Genomic DNA, 21,492 nt, shown 5'->3' with positions numbered 1-21,492 from the left:
CACATGTGCTCAGAGTTCTTTACAGTCCCTAGGAAGGCAAGGTTTAGGACTGGTGGTTACTGCTCAAGGTCACAACTGGGTCCAAGGTTCTTAGGAGCCTAAGGCTAGGATCAGTGGGTACCAGAGGGTACATGGTTCTACTCATTTGGAAAGTAAAAGGGCTAAAGGCCTCCTGGTGCAAAGGGTCTGAATACTGAGTTCCCACCACATACGGATCCCAAGAAAAGAGCCACTGGCAGTGGGCCCTGGCCTAGCCTGCGGGCATGAACGTGCAGGCAGGTTTATGGTGCCCAGGTCTCCATGCAGCTGGAATCACTGGGCACAGAGCTCCTCAACTGCCCAAACATCATCTGGCCATGCTTATTACTGCTGCCCAATGAAATTTTATGCACCGAGTCCACAGGTGTGATTTCCCCTTCTTTATGAGGGTCGGAATGACATCACTGATGGCCAATAGAAAAGAGCCAATTATGTCCAGGCCATAAAAAGGAATGAGATTTTCTCAACCAAATCAAAACTTCCTTTGGCTTCACGAATATAAGGGGCCCCCTTTAAGGAAGGGCCCCCCAGCCCTGCTATGGGCTCTAAACTGAGGGATATAATCACTTTCCAAATACTATGAGACCTAGGGCTAGAGAGGGGCTCCGCCCTCAGCATTTATCATGTGACACTGCTTTTATCACACTGGGCTCCTAGGGTCATCAGAATGGAACATCAAACCCTCCTCAAAGATGCCTGATGACTAGCTCCTTGCTACTCTAACCAGGCAGGAGTTAGAAAAGATAGGATATTCCTCAAGTTCCCTTATTACTCCTTCTAAACAACAAAAAAGAAAGCAGAGAGCCCTCCCCCACTTACAGAGAGAAGGGTGTGGGAGGAAGAGGGGTGTAAGAAACTCCTCCCCCCCCCCCACACACACACAAGCATAGGACACAAAGCATAAGGAGCCCGGCCCTCCCTACCCACCCCTCATCCAGCCCCACCACCTGCAGCCCAGCACTTGGGCTGGGCCCAGACAGCCCTGATGGCAAACAGGTGTGACCAGCTCGGCGCCAGCCAAGGCAGGGGACTAGCTCATTAAAGGAACACCACCCTCGCTAATGGGTAGAGGCAGGATGAAGCCTTTGTGAACAGGAGCTCAGCTTTGAAGATTAGCTGCAGCAGAGCTGGGGGGCTCTGCTAGAACTGCAAAGCTTGAGTTGAGGAGGCCAGCAGCATCCACGGAGGTCTGACCAACAGACTGGCAGACACCAACAACCAGAACCAGCAGGAGCGCAGGTACCAGTGCTGGCAAAGGTTATGCACACTATTCCTTCTGTGCTTTTCTCTCTCTTTAAGTCTTAGAGGTAACTCCAAATCAGGGAGATACATGTCACTCTCAGTTTTAGGTCACTCGAGCCCTTAACGGGCAGGAGGCCAGCTGAATCTATAGTCATATGTGATCCCTTTCTGCCTCTCTGTGAAGGCCATGACACCCGATCTTGAAGTGATGTAGGCCGTCAGTCCTGGTGTCCAAAAGCTTCAGGATACACACACTGCTCACCTGCAAGGTGAACTATTTTGTCCCATTTGATATGTAGAGAAAGGAGAGTATTAAGGAGCAAAGGGAAGAACAGAGAGAAAGGTTCATCTTCTTCAAAGTCACAGTTGTGCCACGGAAGGATGGGAGGCCGCGTCTGGGGAAAGGGGAGGCCAAGAGACCCAGCCAAGCAGCCAGATGGATGCTCCTGCCAAAGGGCCACCTATGAGGGGCAGTGGGGCTTGTGTCCATGTTGGGTCTCTACGCTTGCCCATTCTGAAATGAACATGCATGCAGAATGTTGTTGCTGGCTGTCCTGTGTTTCAGAACTGCCATGTTTCCTAGGCCTCAGGAAAGGTCCCATTCCCACTGGGTCTCATTCGGGGAGGTGCACCTAGTCAGAGCCTCCACAGCAAGTGTGATGAGTCTGCATCCAACATGGGCAGACTATCCCAGCCGAGGCAGCGCTTAGCTGGGGACACAGCTCTTTGTCTCTCCTGTTTCCGTTCCCCCCCACCAGAGGAGATAAACAGACCCTGGGTGATAAACGGCCCGCCTTTCAAGATCACTTTTCCTCAAGTTGAGGAGAGTAGCTAGTGATGGATGGGCTGGAATTTGGTTATCGGGAAGGGCTGTCAGCCAGAGGTGCCTATCTCCTCCCCCACCATGCAGGGCATCATTACACTGTGGCATCGAGGTAAAATATGAGCGAGGGGAGGGAAGGAAGAAAGAAGGGAAGGCTGGGCTTCCACACGGAGCAAACTGAGCTACAATGAGAGCGGGCATAAGGCTGGGACGTTAGTTATCTGCCGCGACACCTTTATCTCTGCGCAAATTGGTCCTTCCTCCCCCACCGCATCCTCTTGTACAAACAGACGCAGGCACAATGTGTCACCACTGCAACAGTATAGCAGTTTAACCCGAATTAGTGAGGGGGTCAAGCCAGGAAATAGGGGTTTCTCATTTCAACAGGTTCCTTAGTCTCTGTGTGAACCACCACATTGGGGGGAGGAGGATGGACAGAAAGCAGACTCATAATTGAATTCACTCACTTGGCCACCGCTGATGTATAAAAAATTAATGCTCAAGCCTCCTACTTATTAAAGCCGGTTAGTTTCTGTCTCACCTGCAAGATGCACCATGGCAGAAGACATGGCCTGGGCCACCCCTGGCAGGCTGAGCCCTCAGTGCCTTCAGGCAATGCAGGGATCAGCAAGGTCAGGGAGGGAGACAAAGGTGCTGCCTAAGACAGCAGCCAACGCCAGCAACCCCTCCTAGAAGGCTACAGGATAGAGTGCAGGGTGGGGTGAAGGACGGAGGCCAGGGGGAGGGGGTGTAGAAGGTGATCACATTAAAGACAATCCTGGGCAGTTCAAGAATACGCTTCAGTCTACAGATAGAAGCAGCATTCTGGCTCCACTCTCTACCCAGAGATGTCCAGGGTGCTTTTAGAGGGGTGTCCAGTAACCCTCCTCTGCCCCCCAGACAGGCAGATAGACACACATAGAGTTGTGCTGAAACCGAGGGGGCCAACGGCAGCACTGATGGCAATGACAAGGCTAAACAAGCCAGGAGTAGAGGAGTCAGGCCCATTCCCCAGTGGCTCCCCCACTGCAGACCCCCGAGCTAGAAGGGCCCTGAGGGGGACCAGGAGAGGGAGAGTGCAGTACAAACCCCCACCCAGCACACGGCTCTGCTGCACTAAGACACAGCTCGGTCAAGTGTCCATGTGTCCTTGGGCAGGTTACGTCCCCTCCATGCCCTGCTCTGTGAGGGTTGCAGGGGCCAGCCAAGGGAAACACATTCATACATAAACACTCACAGAAGAGATTCTGGCTGTAAGGAGAGCAGCTGTGACCAGCGCTGCAACAGACCATGGATAGGCTTCCAGGCCACCCGCCTTGAGAAGACAGTGCCTTCGTCAGGAAAACTATCCTGGAGAAGCTTTGCTGGGGATGACACGGAAAGGGGAAGTTCCAAAAACACTCAACAACTGCAGAACATGAATTCCAAGAAGCTTTGGGATAAGAGGAAGAGTTGTGCATGGAGAAGGCACTTGGAACTCATTCTCAAATCTAAAGAATCAGTGCACAAATAGAGAGGGAACAAAAGTCAAGGCCCCAGCCTAGACACAAAATGGGAGAACTTTCTACCTCAACTGCCACACAGACTTATGCGTATCACTGAGACCCAGGACCCTCAGGGGCAGAGGCTAATCAAACTTGATTCCTAGACTCAGGGAGCTTCCAAGGCCACCCAGAAGGTAATCACAGCATGAAACATCATGATCACTCCAGGAGAGAAAACTGAGAAAGAACTGTCCCATTTCTGGTGATGGAGAGCACTGCCGGGGAGCACTTACACTCTGCTTCAGTTCCCTCCGCGTGTGCGTGCAAACACACACACACACACACACACACACACACACACACACACACACAGTCCCTCCATTCTTCCTGCCTGCCCACAGCCCTGAGAGAGTGGCGACTTCTCAGCCCATTTCGCTCCAACACTTGCCCCCATCCTCTGGGACAGCTGCAGGTTACAATTCTAACCACAGACTTCAGAAAGATGATACACTTGCTGGAGCCTGCAAAGGGTCAGGAGAGAGTACTGTTTGAAATACCAGCGTGACAGCTGGCTCCTTGTCTGTCTCACCCTCCCCCACCCCCTCCCCAAACTTGTCATGGTACAAGAAGTCTATAAGCAGCCCATCAGCTTTAAATATCAGTGTGCGTGAAGCAGGAGCACAAGAGCGAGGGAGCGGGAAGCAGACAGCGAGTGCCTCTGTCGCCACTGCCTGTCAGGGAACACTAATGAATTTCACTACCAGCAGCCATGCTTCAGATGGGGTGGGGGGGTGGGGGGTAGGTGGTGGGGGTGGGGAGTTTTCTAGGGAGAACCTTACAGTATTAAAACATCTCTTCCCAAAGCCCTGTTAATAAATGTCATTGCAGAGCTGAGAAGTATGGCCCACAGCTAGATCAAGGCAAGGGAGGGGTTGGGACAAGCCCTAAGGTCCTCCCAACAGAAGGAGAGTGCAAGTGTGAGGCTGGAGGGGGCTCTCTGAGCCCTGCAATTGGGAGGGTGACTGCCATGACCCATGCTCATCTCATAAAGGCCGTGGGCTGCCTAGCTGAGAGGACCAGGACAGGAAGGAAAGGCCTCAGATGGGGGGAGATCACCAGCTGTACCTTGTGGGCCAGATTTACTGTCCATCCCACTTCCCATCAACTTCAGCCATCGCACTTCACAGGGAGGCCCACAGCCAAGGGGCTCCAGGCCATCCTTCCAGATCTAGGGCAGGAAAGGGTGATGAGGAAACTCTGACACCAGTCCCAAAAGGAAGTACTTCCCCATAGGTGGCAGGAGCCAGAGCTTATCGTAATCTCCGTTTTACAGATGAGGACACGGAGGCGGAGTAGAAGGTGACTTTCTCAAGCTCCTACAACTAGTAAGTAGGTAAGCCAGGATTTGAACCCAAGTCTCTTCATTCTAAACACCATGCAGCTCCTTCCACAACACCATACAGCTTACTGCTTCCTATGTGTCCTCTATACCAGGCCCTGCCCCTCCCCTCCATTCCCTCCACTGGTACACACACACCTCTGGCCTGGCATAGGCCACAGCTGCCATGTAGCAAAGGACTGGGCTCCAGGCCAGGGTGAACCCAGCCTGGCAGAGAAAGTCCTGGGAATGAGCCAGGCCATCACCTGGGAGTTTCCACAGCTCAGAGGGCATGGTTGCAGGCATAAGCCTTCCCTGGGGTGCCCTCTGCACAGCTCTGATCAGCAGTGTCTGATCTGGCAGCGACCTGCTGTGCAGGGGGCAAATGACATTTAATTTCCTCTTGGTTTCCCTATGGTACAGACGAAAGGCCGTCACCTGCGTCTGGGTCTGGCGGCACAGCTGGAAGTGTTCCCAGACATGCTGCTCAGAAACCAGAATACAGGCAGAGCAGAGGGACGCCCCGCAGGCCAGGCTGCCGGTCGTCCCTGAGGGAACCAGCCTCAAATCCCCACTGCCGAGCGCTTGCTCAAAGCCTCTGAAAGGCACTGATACGGAAATGGGCCTCCCCAGTTCCACTGCTTGCTGGCCCACTCGCCAACCACTTCTCCCACACAGAGCCCACAAAAATGACCACAAGAAGCACACAAGTGCCACAAACACCCTGTGGAACAGTAGAACATGCACTTCCCCAGTGCCATAAATAGTTCAGGGAGTCAAATACCTTCTACCTCCCCAGCCCCTCTCCACGGAAACAGGCAGCAGGGAGTAGGGTAGGGGGAGGAGGAGGAGCTGGTGACAGGAGATTCCCAGGGCATTTTGGTTAGTGTCCCGGGTGATGAGCTATTCTCTTTTTTGGCCAAGGAAATCAGGAGCTCCTTAGCAGTTTGGGCTGTTTCCAAGATGTCTTACTCATCCCCCGACCGTATGGCCTATGGCCATCTTGACCCTTTGCCTGTGCTGCCTTTGTGTGGCCTACGATGCCCTCTGGAGGCTCCACAGAGAGGCATCCTGCAAGCGGTCAGGTTCTGGGATGTAGACTCATCTCTGTTCCATACTCTCAAGGACACAGCTATTCCCCTTACCCTGTGGTGGATCTCCTCTCTCCTGATCCCAGCTCCTTTGACTCCTTCAAGATATGTAAGCACTTGGCCTACACAGAGTCACTCTTCGGGGGCGGGGCGGGGCCGGGGGGAGGCATTAGAGCAGGCTAGTGGTTTTTAAATTGTGCTCAGTGGGGTTCTAGGATTCTAGAAGGGACATCAGGCTACTTCAAGGACTGGGGAACAGGAGGAAGAATGGCAGAACCTTGCCCCAGCTTCAACCAGAGCAGCTCAACTTTTAAATACTTTGTAATATTGAGCTTTTTTAAATATTTTGTTTTTTTTTTTTAAATTCCCTGCTAAAAAATACTCCTCACTCATTCAGTCTCTCTACTGGGCTCCTCTGGGTTCTCCTGGCATTTGTTTTGTATCTTCTCTGTAGCCTTCTCATACTCCACCTTACTCAGCTACTTAGTTATGCAGGTGTTGCTCTTTTTGTCCTGATCACCTGGTGCTCCTGATAGTCCCCAGCATAGGACTTCTTGGCCCGGAGCAGCTCTCAAGAGGGGCTAACTTTAGGCTACTGCCGGAATACCAGCACTTCCAGCATACACAGCGGTCAGCACTTTCAATGGCAGTTTCCGTAAGAATTCCCTGGAAAAGAAGAGTTGTAGTGGAGCATGACTGACATTTATAAGAAGGTCCTAGTGAAGACATGTGGCATATGCCACGCTTATGTCACCAAATGAGGCACACCTGCTACCATCATCAATCACCTAAATTGACCTCCAAGGGACCAAAGAGACTTTTGCATCTGGCCAATCTTTGGGCAAAATGCAGATATTCCAACAGTAAATATCACTCATTAGAAGTTTCCAAACCCTGCATGCGGGACCATCCATGGAAACACAAGATGATGCTCATCAGCTGAGTACTCAAGGGTCTGTCACCTTGCAGAAGAGCGGCCAGTCACACAATTCTGCTTAAAGGACTCGAAATGGGTGCAGCCCCTCAGCCCCATAAACCAAGGCCACTGTCTGGCTGCCTTCTCCAGCCAGCTCTGGGGAAGGGGCAGGAGGGAGGCAGGGGTCTGTGCTCCTCCTAGCTAAAGCCACTTGTTAATAGGCCCCAGATTCCCTCATCCCCAGGGAAAGGAAGGTAGCAGTGAGCCCTATCCCTTCCCCCCCTCCCCCAAGTGCCTCCCAACAGGGCCAGGGAAGAGAGCCATTAGTGTGTGCCTCAGCAGACAATGGGGAGGAGAAGTCTCCAGAGCAAAGGACAACTGCAGCAATTAGAATGCAGGGAGGTTCAGAAGCTATTTAACTGGGTGACCCCTGAGGTCGCTGCATCTGACTCCCATCCCTGGATAAATATTGTATGAGAGGGGAGGGGGGAGAGTGAGGGAGCCCTCAGAGTGCTGCTCCTCCTTCCACTCCATTCCCCACCCCACACGGCTGCCTCCAGCCACACACACCAGGAACATTATTTACAGCCCTGACAGTCAGAGCAATCACTCTTCTAACCAAGAGGGAATGGACAAAGTCGACTTACCAAAAATTGACTATGGCAATTGAAGAAGAAACCAGGGCTGTGGGGGAGGGGAGCGGAGCCACCACTGAGATGCAAGGCTTCCCCCACATTCTGGGTCAAGCTGAAGCAAATATTTCCTACCACCCCAAAACTACTAGCAGGTGAAGCTGGTCCCAACTGTCAGAGTAAGTCAGAAACAGGGCATCTCTCCACCTTTTGGGGGCTCCATGATCCAAAAACTCCTGGATCTCATCACTACCCAGGTGTTCCTTGGCAAAGACGGGAGTCCTAGCTACCTGCCCAGAGGAAGTAGGACTAGCCACATGTCACTTATTCAGCTGGTTCCTCAGCTGACCTATGGGAAAAGGCCACAAGCAGGAGAGTCAGCCACAGCAGAAAGGGGTCAGGCTGAGGGAAGATGAGGAAAGCGTCTGAGTGCGGGCTGCGTCTCGGCCCCCACATATGCCGCTCCTCCAGTCCTGCTCTAATGCACCCTGACATGCCTCTGAAGACAGAGAGCTGTTTGCAGTCAGCACCGTGATTTGTTAGTAATTATTTCCATGGTGTCACATTGCTGTCACTCTGTTAACAAAGAGACAGTCTGCCTCGGGCTGCCTGCAAGAAAGAATCGCAGAGAAAAAGGCCTGTCAGGCTCCCGGGATTCTCTGGGCTGGCTGGCTTTCTTCCCCAAACCAACATCCTTGCAGGCTTTGGAAGAAACAGTTTTACAGAACTATCAAGTCTGAGTATGTCACCCTTTAGCCAGGGACACTGAAAATTTATCCCACCCACTCACAGCCATCCTTCCCAAGCTCTACTGAGCTAAGCCCCCAAAGTCCAATGATCATTCAGGCACAGGCCACTATACCAGCTGCAGCCTTGAGTTCCCCAGCCTTCACCTTCCAAGATGCCTGCCTCCTCTTCCTCATGTGTTTGCAGCCTCTCATGTGCTCTTGGGAGCCTAACATTGGAAACCTATTTCAGACCAAACGGAAGCAGCCGCCCCGCGGACACAGATGGTGGTTAAAGAGACTATGACGGCAGGGTGTCATCTCTTCTTGAATCTGCCACCACAGTTCAGGACCAGAGCTGCACAGGTGTGGATGCCCCTGTAGTCTCGAGATGCCTGCGCACCTGGGAGGAGACCCTCACAGACTGCTCCGTCGTTCTCGGTGCCTGGATCGGTACAGCATCTACTGTGGTCTGCTTTAGCACCAAGTAATGTCTCCATTACCCTGGCTGGGAGTGAGAGGACAGATTGGCAAGCGCTGAAAAAACAGAGGTCACTCACCTTACAGGCACGGAAAGTTGGGAGATTAATTCTCTCCTCTCACAGAGGGAATCAGACTCCTGGATAGTGGAAAGGAAGCACCAATACTGAGACACCCTTTCACTGCCGAGCAGCAGCAGCAGCAAGGGAGACAAAAGCCCATAAGCCCTCCAGAGGCCCTGTCAATGTGGCAAGGGCCACTGGCACCCAGCTCCCACAGGACAGAAGAGCCTGGACAAAACCAAGATTCTTCTGGCATCAGAGTCCAAAGGCCAGAGGGCAATGCTGGCCGCATGCACTGGAATGTAAATGAAGGCAGGAGGTTTTAGAAGTTTATCTCTCTGTTCACTGCTAGGGCCTCAATACCTAGAATAATGTGAGACACAGAGTGGGTATTCAATCAACATCTGCTGAAAATACAATTGAATGGGTCAGTATGGCTCAAAGGTTACTTCCACAGGCCTGGGGCCAGCCTCTCCCTATCATAGGAGTTCAGAGAAGAGGGAAGCCACTGCAGGTTCCAGAAGAAACAGGGAGACCACATATCTAAGGACTGGAATTAGGTTTTAAAGGATGAGGGAGATTCTCATATCAGACTGAACATTTACATACTCCTTTGACAAACATGTACCAAAGAGGTAAAGGAAAACTGTAGTCCAACAAAAGGAGAAGAGATAAAGCACGGTATGGAAATACAACAGAAAACGATACAACAACATAAAGGCTGAACTACTAATATATATAACTATGGAGGACTCTCTCGTATGTTAAGCAAAGGAAGTCAGACACGAAAGAGTACATTTTGTATGATTCTTTCTACTTATTGAAAGTCCAGAACAGGCAAAATGAACCAAAAGAAAAGGAAGTCAGAACAGCAGTCACCCAGCAGGCGGTGGGCATTACTGAGAAGGGGCACAAGAGGTTTTCTAAGATGATGGAAAAGGTTATCTTGAGCTGGGTGGTTGGCTGCACAGGTGCATGCTTGTACAAAAACATACGGAGCTGTACTCCTCACCTCTGTATACTTCATAGACCCTAACATGCCTACTGCATACCTTGGTTTCTAAAAAAATTAGAAAAAAAGAGGTCTCAAGAGTCCCGCAAAGAATTAAACACACACACACACACACACACACACACACACACACACACACACACATATCTCACCCAAAGTAAAATATTTTCCAGGAGCAAACTCTTTCTCCTGGGAGTTCAGGGGACATGCTCTCCAGCCTTCACTCTCTATCTGCCAGAGGACATAGGAGCCCAAATAAATGTCCAAGGCCTGGGAAGGTACAGAAATGTTCAAAACACAAAGGAGCGCAGCCTGAGTTCCAGGTCTAGGAAGTAGTGACAGCCTCTATTCTGTACCAGGTGAGCTGTGGGAAAGCAGAGATGGAACATATGGTCAGGCCATGCGGCCAGCTGGTTCTGAGGCTCTCTGAAGCAGCCTGTCAGATTCTGCCATAGAATCACACTTCCAGAGATAGTCCCGAAGAGCCATAGGACCAATTTGTCTTCCTGACAAGCTATACACACACTGGCTGAGCTACCCCAACCCTGGGCTATGCAGAGGTCTCAGTGCCTACAGTCCCTCCTGCCAGCAAGGAGGAGACAATAAGACCCTCACAGAGGGTCAAGGGGAGTATAAGAGTATAACTTTGGGGACCACTACTTAGGCAGCAACCCTTGCCTCAGGACCAGTGAAGCAGCAGAGACATCCATCCAGTCAGTGGCTCTGTAGCAGGCCAAAACATGAGACTCCCACCACCACCCTAAACATCTCAAAGCCTGATGAGTTACTACACAAACGTTTTTATCTTTTACTAGGGTTTTGACCAAGCAAAACTTCCATTCCAGGAGTTCCAAAAATCACCCAAGTGCTTTAGACTCTCTGTTACCTTCCTAGCAGATGAGGAGATGAGGCCAACATTAGAGCCCCCCATTCAGGTTAAAAGTACCCAGAATGTGGAACCCTAGAGACTCTGCCTGCCAAGGAGGGGCTGTACTTTTTGATCAGATAACAGAGCTTCTCCCCAGCGCCCCCCACCCCTGCCAAGTCCAAAGTCCTTCCAGAGCAGACCAACGGCCCCAAACCCAGGCTCCCAAGGACACAGGCTGAGCTGTCTGCTGACCTGTAGCTCCAGGACCACATGGAGAAAAGTGGAAAAGGGGCATAGGCAGGGACCCAGGAGACCCCACAGACTCCATAGAAACCTGCTTCTGCCCTAGGGCCTGCCCACAGGATATGGATTATCCCACCATGCCCATACTCAGGAGCCCTTAACCATGAGTGCTAAGCCCCAGGACATGTGTCAGAGGGAACTCTGAGGTCTCTGTGAGTAGGCTGGCCCCAGAGACCTGTGAGCTCTGGGGGGAGGTGGGGCACCCCTCGCTCCTCAGAGCCCAAGCACTCTCGGCCCAAGGAGCTGTCAGGCTAACGAGGCTGCCCCACCGCCACTCCATCTGAGCGTGGCAGCCTGCACCGCACGACTGGCTTCAGGTGGCTCTTCTTTAATTAATGGCATCCCAGGCTCTGCAGGGAGCTTCACCCTACAATGAATGGCCCTCTCTCATTAGAGGCAGGCCTGCCATGATGTATTCAGGGCGAGGGCCAGGATTCATTTCCCTGTCTGTGGGTTGGGGATGGGAGGGAGAGGAGAGGCAGCAGGGAGAGATTTATATCGAGTGACTTGGATTAGCTGCAGCTGAAACATGACCCCATCAACTCAAGCTGCCTTCTTGGGGCTAACCCGATGTACCTCTGCTGACGAGAGGGCTCTAGGGAAGCAGAAGGGAGGGCAGAAGGTCTGGTTCTTGTTCTCTCTGGGCTTAGGCTACAGCTCAAAGGCCCTGAATTCCTATACAACCTCCAGAATCCCCTCCCCACCTGCCACACACATTCAGTGTGCACTGGGAGCCTGATCTGGACTCTGAGCCAATCCTGCCCACCGAGAGCCTCTTCAAGGCCAGGGAGCTGACCCACTGTCCTCCAGGCTATAGGACTGACTGTGGCTGGCAGCTGGCTTTCCTAACAACTTTCTGTAGGAAATACCCTCTCTCCCCACCTCAGAGAAGGAGTCCCTAGCATAGTAATGCCCCCGTATCTGCTGTCTGGACAGGACAGGACCCGAGTACATTCTCCCACGGAGTATCTCAGACCACAGACTACCCAGCAGTAGGCAAAAGGCAGGCAATAGTCTGACATGAAAACATGCTGTCAGCTATCACCTCACGATAGTGAGCCATTAGACCCAACCCCTACCTCTAAGGCGGGGAGATTCTGTGCAATACTACTTCCCTCACCTCCCCGAGGCCATCTCATAGGGATCACAAGACTGAACAGGGGAAACTTGGGTCTTCTGGGCAAAAAGTTGTCCACACTCTCACAGACTTAGAAAGAAAGCTACCCTGGCACCTTGCTAGCCACACAGGTGGTTGTAGGCCTGGGGGCTAGGTAGGATCAGGCTGGTAGCAAACAGCACACAGCCCTACAAACTCCCTCTGTAAATCCCACTGAATTAGACATTCAGTTTTGCTTGTGCTTAGTATAAAAATCATACATCAGACCCTGTCTTCTATCCATCCTCAACCCTCTCAGAATGCCCAAATTCACTAAGAGAGCTGGAGAGTAGGCCCTCACCTACCCCTGCCAGCCAATCAGAAGGTTGCTCTGCAGGCTTGCTGTGTTCCTAAGAGGGCCAGGGCAGAATGCCTATCATCTGTACACACACCCACTCCGTGTCATCGGCGCTTCTCCCTGGCCCTTGTGGAAGAGCATTCATTTACCCTTCCTTCCCTACTCAGAAAGAGATGTAGCTCAGTTCCGCTTTGCTAAGCCCTATTTGGCAATGTGTCTAAACACATGCAAACTTAATTAGTTCAGGAGGGGAGCCCAAGCACTTGCAGTGACAGATAAAAGTATCAGGAAATGAGACAAGTCAGGACTGCCAGGGAGTTCTTACTCAAACCCCTTCCCCCAGCAGGCTGCTAATCAAAGGTGATGCAGCTCAGAGCTGGGACCAAGTGGCACACCCATGGGCAAGGGGCAAGGCTTTCATGAACTTTGTGACATGATGAGATTCCCCCACGTGCTTCCAAACATACTACAGGATAGAGTATCCAGAATGATACTGGCAGTGGTTTCCTCAAAGTGGATCTGAGGACTCATTCATTTGTAGCTCATCAAGGAGGCTCCCAGCCCCAAATCATCCCTCCCCACACCTCCTGGCCAACCACACCCCCATATCAAAACAAACACAACAGTGCAGATCACCACCACCACTAGGTACCAGCAGCCTAGGGTGTCAGAGAACATCTGCTACTCAGTGCAAACAAAGGAAAGAAAGGCATTCCCACCACATCACAAAGCCATGGGCCTTGAAAGACAGAAGCAGGTAGTCAGATGGCATAGTAGTTAAACACACAGTTTCTAGAGTCAGAATGCCTAGGTTCAAATCCCTGCCACAAACTGGTGTGAGACCGTGACAAATTACTTACCTCTCTGGGCAGCAATTTCCTCATCATTTATTAAAAATAATAAAAAAAAGTTGTAAAAAGAATTTATTCTGTAAGATTGTGGTAGAATTAAATGAGATAATGTGTAAACAGCATAGGAGAACTCCTGGTATGTAAAATGTTTAATAAATGCTATCTTTATCATTAAACTTTTTCAGAGCAATCCCAGCCCTCAGTCTTGAAATGCACAAATCTCTCAGAGAAAGCCCTTTACCCTGCTCCTAGGACCAAACTCCTCCATGGCCCATGCCTGCAGGCCATCTCACCCAGTACCCAACCACGGAGGGAGGACCCAACACCCAGTGCTGTCAGTGAGAAAATCCAGGAACAAGTTGGCATTAACAGCACAGTTCTCCAACCCCTCACACTGCAGGAAGGCCCAAGATTTCTTCTTCTGTTCCATTCTCCCTGAATCTACCGTCCATTGATCCTCTGTCATTTTTCGTGGTTACAGATTCCACTGGCCCACTCCATTACTTAGGTGTCATTTATTCCACAAATACTTATTGAAATACTACATGTCAAACATTGTCCAAAGTTATAATGGTGCCCACAATCTAGTGAAAGAGACAGACAACTAGAATTTATACAATTCCATGTATAAATAAGTACATTCCAGAAACACACAGGAAGGCACCTAGAAAATGTTGTTAAGATGGATCTTAAGGGGGATGTTTGGGCGGCTTGGTAAGTTAAGGACTGGACTTCAGCTCAGGTCATGATCTCACAGTTCATGGGTTTGAGCCCTGCATCGGGCTCTGTGCTAACAGCTCAGAGCCTGGAGCCTGCTTCAGATTCTGTGTCTCCCTCTCTCTCTGTCCCTCCCCTGCTTACACTCTATTCTCTCTCTCTCAAAAATAAACAAACATTAAAAGAGATTTTTTTCAAAAGATGGGTCCTAAGGAACTGGCTAGCTGGAGCATCAGGCTGGGGTCAGGGGGATGCACAGCGAGTACTGAAAGATGAGGTTAGAGAAGTAAGCAAGAGCCTTGAGGCCTCCCTAAAACTGTGTGATTCTGCCTTGAAGGCAAGAGGAAGCCTGGAAGGTGTTTCAAGGGGGTATGACATAATTTGCTGCAATTAGGAGAATGGCACAGGACAATAAAACTGGAGTCAGAGAGACTAGTTAGAGGACTTTTGTAATCCAAGAATATGGTGACCTGAACTAGGGTAGTGATAGCAGGGATGGAAAGAAGGCAATGACTTTGAGAAACCTCTGTCAAGAAGAATCAACAAGACTTGGCAATTAATTGGTTGTGGCTAGAGAAAAGGAATCAAGGATGAGTCTCAGGTTTCTGATAGAGCTACCAGGTAGAGGTCCCCATCATAACCTCAGAGCAAGTTGGAGGACTGGATGTTGGGAGAAAGATGACACATGAGCTTTAAGGGGACCATGGGCACCCAGCTAGAGATACAGAATCAGTAAGCTGGATGTGAAAGCTTGGTATTCAGATGGCAGAGAAAGCAGATTGCTTTTCTCCAGCAGGATCTCTGCTGCCATGTCAAAGATGGCACCCACGGAGGCATTCCCTGCCTGGGTAGGCAGAGAAGAGAGAGACTTGGTGAAAAACACTAAACCCCACAAGGAGCTTCAAGAACCACAAGGTAAGGCAAAGGAAAGGTAGTTCAGGTAGGGGAGACAAGCTGATCAAGGGTCAAAGCCATAGTAAGTGTCATTTCTTAAACAAGTTGAGAAGGAAAATTAAATCCATGCCCACTGAATTAAAACCCATCTCAGCAGGATCTGTGACTACAGCATCAAAGCCCACAGAGCATCTACTCATCTGGCTTTGACAAAAGATGGACACAAAATGATTCTGTCGGGACGGGAGCAGATTTCTTTTCTCCAGTGGGATTTCCGCTGCCACTTCAGTTCCCATTTCTCAGTGCCTCACTAATCAGGCCCTTTCCAACAAAAATGATGTGAAGCTAGTTGGGGGTGGGTATTGGGAGAGAGGGGAAGGGCAGCAATGAGAAGGAGCCATGGCTCCAGAAAACTAGAGTGGGAAATGAAAATATTTTCTGAATTCCTTAGACTTAGTTAAATCTGAAAATGGATGTCAAAATAAGAAGTAAGCCACATACTAACAAGTTGTGGGTGTCAATTTAACATCGCCCTTGTCAGGCTCATCAGCAGCCTTTACCAGGCGCATAAAAAGGTGATGTCTCTGACGAGAGCCATCTGACGAGAGGTTCCAGGAACACCGATAAGCTGTGCACTGTCACGCAGCACTACTTAGGTTTCCTCTCTGGCTGTTTTTATTTTGTTACACATTTAATTAAGAGCCTTCCCAGCAGTTATGCGGAGTCCTGCTTTTAAAGGCAGCCACAAAGCTCTCCTCCCCCCAACCCCTGCCATCTGACATCTGCTTCCTTGCTGCATATTCTTTTTCAGAGCTTCGTTGGCCTTTTCAATACAAACCCAAATCGGCTACCAAAGTCTCCCCAGCCCAGCTCTTTTAGAAGCAACATGGTCTTAGAACTCAATTCTGTCTAGCTATGAATCTTTACCGTTTTGGGCCTCGGTTTTAAATACTGTTTCGTGTTTTGCATCTATAAAAGGGAGACACCACCTCCTACCAGGGAAGATAGAAGGACCGAACATGCTCATTAAAATTTGGAAAATTTCTTTTCCTATATGTTTGGATTCGATGACCCAATCCCTCTTCTTGATTACACTGTTTCTTGTGAAGATGCAAAGCAGCCTCCTGAGACACCAAAATCTGTCCCGGGCCCACTGGGCTAAACTGGTGGTATAGGCCAGAATGGGCCAGACCCAAAGAAGACAACGTCCTCTGAAATCCCCTCTTCTTCTAATGGAGAAACCAACTCCAAGCCTAGGAGGCCTGGCCAGATAGTCCCTGCATGCACGCAGAGGGACATTTTCATACACACATGTATGCACGTGCCATTCACAGTTAATGCAGAAGATTCTGAAGTGAAATGTGGGTGTCTGGGATACGAATACCCCACAGAGTGAAAACCACTGGAAGAGTGGGAGTCCCGGGAGGCTATCTGGAGAACCTAGGCCTCTGGCCTGGGCTACATGAGCCCCAGATGCTGGGTATCAGCCTGAACCTCGCCACCCCAAATAGCTTCTCTTGCGCTGCTAAAATCCGCCTAAATCCCTTCTCTGCTTCAAGTGCTCAGAGCTTCCCAAGATGCCATAAATAAGAGCAACAGCCGTCCTCTTCCTCACCTTCTCCATGGAACCCTCCCCTGATTCATATCTGCTTCTAGATCCCAGCCTCTGTGATTTCCCTGACACGAGTGTCATCTGGGAGCACAAAGATCCTCTGGAGCTCTGGGAGTCATGTGTGCACACCTAGACGTATGGGGTCACTGTGTGTACATGACCTGAGGGATATGGAGATGTGTGTGGGTATTTATGTGATCTGGGCTTGTTCTTCTTCTGCTCTCACTTAGGGAGTTGGTGTCCAGTAGCAGGCTTGACATACACCTAAGTGTATAACTTCACCTCAATACCCAGCATCCAAAAGGCATAAAGAAGGACCTTGGTGAGAAGATAATTTGATAGGAAACGTCACTCCAGAGCCACTATTCTCCACCCCCCACCAATACCCCACCCTATGTAAGAAGCTTGTGTGCACACACGCATGCACACGCACACACACACACACGCGCACACACACGCACACGCACACACACACCCAGAATGCTTGCTGCTGCCTTCAGTCACAAAGAACACAGAGGTATCGATTCTATCAATCCTCAGCAAACAGTGCCCCCACCACCTCCACCCCGCTTTAGCTCCCTGGGGACTTTCTGAAGCCAGGTATCCATAAGGATAGACAAGAGGCAAAAGTGTCAACCCAGCAAAGGAACCAGTTCTGTCTTCCCTCTTCTATAACTAGGGCAGAACCAGGAGACAAAGGAGAAAAAGCAGTGGGGACAAAGGAGGGAGAAGGAGGCTGGGGACTTGGGGAGCTCCCTATAAGCAGCCCTCTCTCATTTCACCTCGGGCCCTCAGTTGAATCAGCAGGGCTCTGTACTCCAGATAAAAGGGTAGCATAGCAAAATGGCTAAGAGAAAGGACCCTGGAGCCAGGGTGCCTGGGTTTGAATCCTGGGTCTCTGTGTTCTTGGGTAAGTTACTTAGCCTCTCTGTGCCTTAATTTCCTTATCCATAAAACAGGAATAAAAGTACCAGCGTTTATTAAATGAGTTACTATTTCTAAAGAACTAAGAATACTAAATGCTATATATTTGGTTAAAAAAAAAAAAAAGGATCTGGGGCACCTGGATGGCTCAGTCAGTTAAGCACCTATCTCTTGATTTCAGCTCAGGTCATGCAGGATCTCACGGTTGTGAGACTAAGCCCCACATTGTGCTCTATGCTGGGCATGAGGCCTGCTTAAGAGTCTCTCTCTCTCTAAAAAAAAAAAAAAAAAAAAGAAAGAAAGAAAAAGGATCTTCTTTTAACCCCTTTCTCCCTCCCTTCCTTCCAGGACAATAAGTAAGTCCACAACTGGATGGCCTGTCCTGAGCAGTGGGAAATGGCAAAGGGGGAAGGCCCCAAGAACAGCAGTCCCAGTAGGGTCCTTGGCTTGTCTACTCCCCGTTCCAGAGGCAGAAGGCAGGGCTCCCGGCCCTCTTTTCACCTTGGCAGCCTCAAAGATCCAGGGACTCCCGGACTCAGCTTTCCTGTAGGCTTGGACATGTCAGCCTGCGAAAGGAAGACCTAGTTCCACAGATTCCAAACCCTGCCACCGAAGCAGTCCTTCTCATACTCACATGACTTTCAAGTCCCAGTCTCCACAGGTGACAAAAATTGACTTGACGTTTGGATCCAAGAGGCCTTCTTTCGCCATCCACTCATCAACCCTCTGAAAAGTACACAACAAGAACAGATGAGATTTTCCCTTCTTTTTTCTTCCCGAGTCTGTGAGGAGCCACAACAGTGAAACGCAGATAAGCTGCTTGTAATCAGAGCAGGAGAAAACTGTAATCTTATCCAGCCATGACTCTGCTCTGGGCTCTCAGCCTTGGCTCAGGGCTGTGGGGGCACTGGGAGGACGATTCCTGCAGGAAGATCCACGAGCCCGAGTGAGTGGGGGAGGAGGGAGTCCCTCCACTGTCCCACTGCCTGCCCCAGACAGGAAAAGGACATATCCCAGCAGGACGGTCCTCAAAAGCAGAGCCTAGCAGAAACACAGATTGCCCTGGGCCACTGAGAACAAGCTGGAAGGAGGCCCCAAGCAGGGACTCCAATCCACTGGTTCCTTCATTCACTTACTCATTTCACTGTCCTACCAAAGGTTTATTAACCACATTTATGAATTTGGTTATTCCCCCCATGAAAGTGAAGTTAATCTTCACTTGAGTCTAGCAAAGAAAGCGCCCTTGCTGGGCTGGAATCCCTTCCTAATCCCTGGGATAGCACTGCCTGCTTCAGTTACTAGAAGCTCCAGACTTCATGTTTCTCCTCTCCTGGCTGAGGATTCAGATTCAAATTCAGTGGACTCTTTTGAAGGCTGGCTCAATTCGTAGACAGAAATAAAAACTGCTCCTAAATACACTATAAGTATTTCTTTCCTTTCATCCTTTTGATCGGTTTTACTATTTGCACTCACATTGGAAGTGCAAACACTAAAATCAGTATATAATGAGAGAATTATCATAAAGAGTTCATGAAGTATTGCCTATTTTTCAGGAGATCCCAGGCACTGGGTGAGAGTAAAGCAGATCACCACAGCTCCACTCCTGCAGAAGTATTAGTTTTAAAAGGCAAAGAGGCTTTCTACACAGGACTGAAAGTCAGACACATCTGGGTTCTAACCCTGACTCTTCTATATCCTGGCCGTGTCACTGATGGGAAGTCATTTGAGAGTCATTTAACCACTCTGAACTTCAGTTTCCTTCATCTATAAAATGAGTCAGGATGACTAACCTTACGGGGTTGTTTTGAGAATTAAATGTAATAAGGTATTAAGTGCCTACCACAAAATAGACAGTAGGCTGAGAAGGCGAGAAAGGCAGATCATCATAATACAATATAACACATGCAGCCATGGAGAAGTGACCAGAATGCTATAGGACCAAGAGGACGAAGTGGCTGCCTCTATCTTTTACAGGGAAAGGAGTCAGAAAGGAAGGCTTCATAAAGAGACAACTGAACTCGGGATTTTGTGGTTGAGTTTGCTTGACAGGATGGAACACAGGAAAGGATGCTATAGGCAGAGGCAAAGGCACACGTACAATCGTTTTGTATTTGAGAAGCAATTGTGTGCTTTATGTCTGCCCTCCCCACCAGACTATAAGCACCATGAAGCCAGGGACTCTTTATTTTTCTTATTCAAGGTCTTAATCCCTAACCTATCACAGTGCCTTCTCAAAAAATACAAACTAATTTATTGAAATATGAATAGGGAATAGTGTGATCAATGTACACAGTGTGTAGAAAGGAGGGACAGGAAATGAGGCTGGGGGCTAGGTTAGGCCAAACTGTGAAGACTCCAGCAAGTAATGGAGAGCCCCTGGAAATCCTGAAGATTACTTCTAGCAGGTATAGGCTGGCTCCCCAGACATTTCAGAGATCCTGGAGGCCTGGTCCACACTGACACAGTCTTTGAGTAGGGCCAAGGATCCTATGTGCTTCCATGGCTAGAGCAGTCCTACCTCCCAGGAGGTCAGAGCTGCTCCCTGAGCCACACTGTGCTGACCCTCTTCACAGTCTGTACACTGGAGAACCCCTCTCAGGCCAAGAGTCTCCGCAGCAAGCTAAATTCTGGACCTTCCACTGCTGAATGGCTCATCTCCCTAGCTACTATGGCCCACCTGCACAGATGAACAGGCACACTCATATACCTTTTCCCAAGACTTTACATAAGACGTAAGGCAAACCTAGAGCTCCCTATGTCAGCTAACCCTGCTGTAGCTCACTGGCCTTAAATCCCCTAGGGAAGTGCCCCATCTGCCAGGGAGGCTCTCCAACGCCCCAACTCCTGCACAGTGCTCTTAGGTAAGAGCAAGACAGGACTATCAGGAGCCAATGCTCAGCAAGACCAAGCCTTCCCCATGAGAAGCCTTAATACCCACAGGGGTCCTTCTGAAGCTTAGGACCTAGGCCATTCACTCATGTGATAGATATTTAGTGAAAACCTTCCACTGTGAGCCTGTCCAGGGAAGTGATACTGCATTTGGAATAAAGCCTGTCCTTTTCCTTCCCCCTATGCTTTAATGGAAAAAGAGCTGGAGGAACTACTGAGAAAACCCCCGATCAGCTGGGCTAGCCCTCCCAGCTACTGAAGGTCTAACCTGAGTCCTACATGGACCAATTTAATCAGCCAAACATCTAGCTGGCCACTTGCTCAGGGCCTTGGTTAGGATAAGAAGTTAGCTTTTTAGCTGTATGACCAACTTAGGGCTAATGGGACAAAGCAGAGCCTGTTGTGGTCTCCTTGCCAGAGACTCCCTATTCAGGCTGATGCCAGATATCTTCCCTCCTCACCCACACAGTGTGCTAAAGCAGCAGAATGAAACTTCCTGGGTGAGACTCAGAATCCTCTGAGCAACCTGCTCCAGGCTGGCCTGGGTTCAGGAGGAGGAAGCCTCCCAAAGACCATAGCTCCCTGGCAACCAGCACCAAAGAGGAAACATATCCCATAACTTCAACAGCCCTGGTTTGGTGCTGGCCTACAGCAGGCATCTTCCTTTTACGATTCTGGCCAGAGACATTCCAAGAAAAAGCTGCCTGCTCTCTGGCCTCCCTCAGATGCCAGGCCCTGGCTGGGACATAGGAAAAGATGGGTTCCCTCTTTCTCCTTGAGTCTGGTCTTACAGGGTATAGTTCATGCTAAGGGGCCTCCTCAATCATAGGAGTCAATGTCTCCTGAAAAATAGAGCGTCAGTGGGGCTGGGGGACACCTCAGAGTTCATCTTACCTTCTCCCAATCTATTTCAGGTACCCTAATGCTGACCCTACCCAGAGCTTGACCAGTCACAGAGCCTAGGCTTACACACTCCCCGGGGCAGAGAGCATACCTGCCACTAGGTAAGCCTAAACCTGACTCAATCCTGAGGAGCCACAGGAAATTCAGTCCGTATTTCTCTCTCCCATGGAGCAGAGCCTCTTGGCTAAATAAA

General features: G+C 50.0%; 1 protein-coding gene across 7 annotated transcripts in view; it reads right to left on the bottom strand.

Annotated features, from left to right (window-relative positions):
* ERI3 (ERI1 exoribonuclease family member 3) overlaps nucleotides 1-21,492 on the bottom strand; it is a 127,127-nt gene that overhangs the window by 65,939 nt on the left and 39,696 nt on the right. For all 7 annotated transcript variants that reach the window (XM_029946178.1, XM_029946173.1, XM_029946174.1 and 4 more), the window contains one exon: nucleotides 18,142-18,233. In XM_029946178.1, the coding sequence (XP_029802038.1) occupies nucleotides 18,142-18,233 (92 nt within the window). The remainder of the gene's footprint in view (nucleotides 1-18,141; nucleotides 18,234-21,492) is intronic.

This window comes from Suricata suricatta, chromosome 8 (genome assembly GCF_006229205.1).
Source record: "Suricata suricatta isolate VVHF042 chromosome 8, meerkat_22Aug2017_6uvM2_HiC, whole genome shotgun sequence".
NCBI lineage: Eukaryota > Metazoa > Chordata > Mammalia > Carnivora > Herpestidae > Suricata > Suricata suricatta.
Note: the sequence above shows the minus strand (reverse complement) of the source record. Positions and strands in the feature narration are given on the sequence as shown.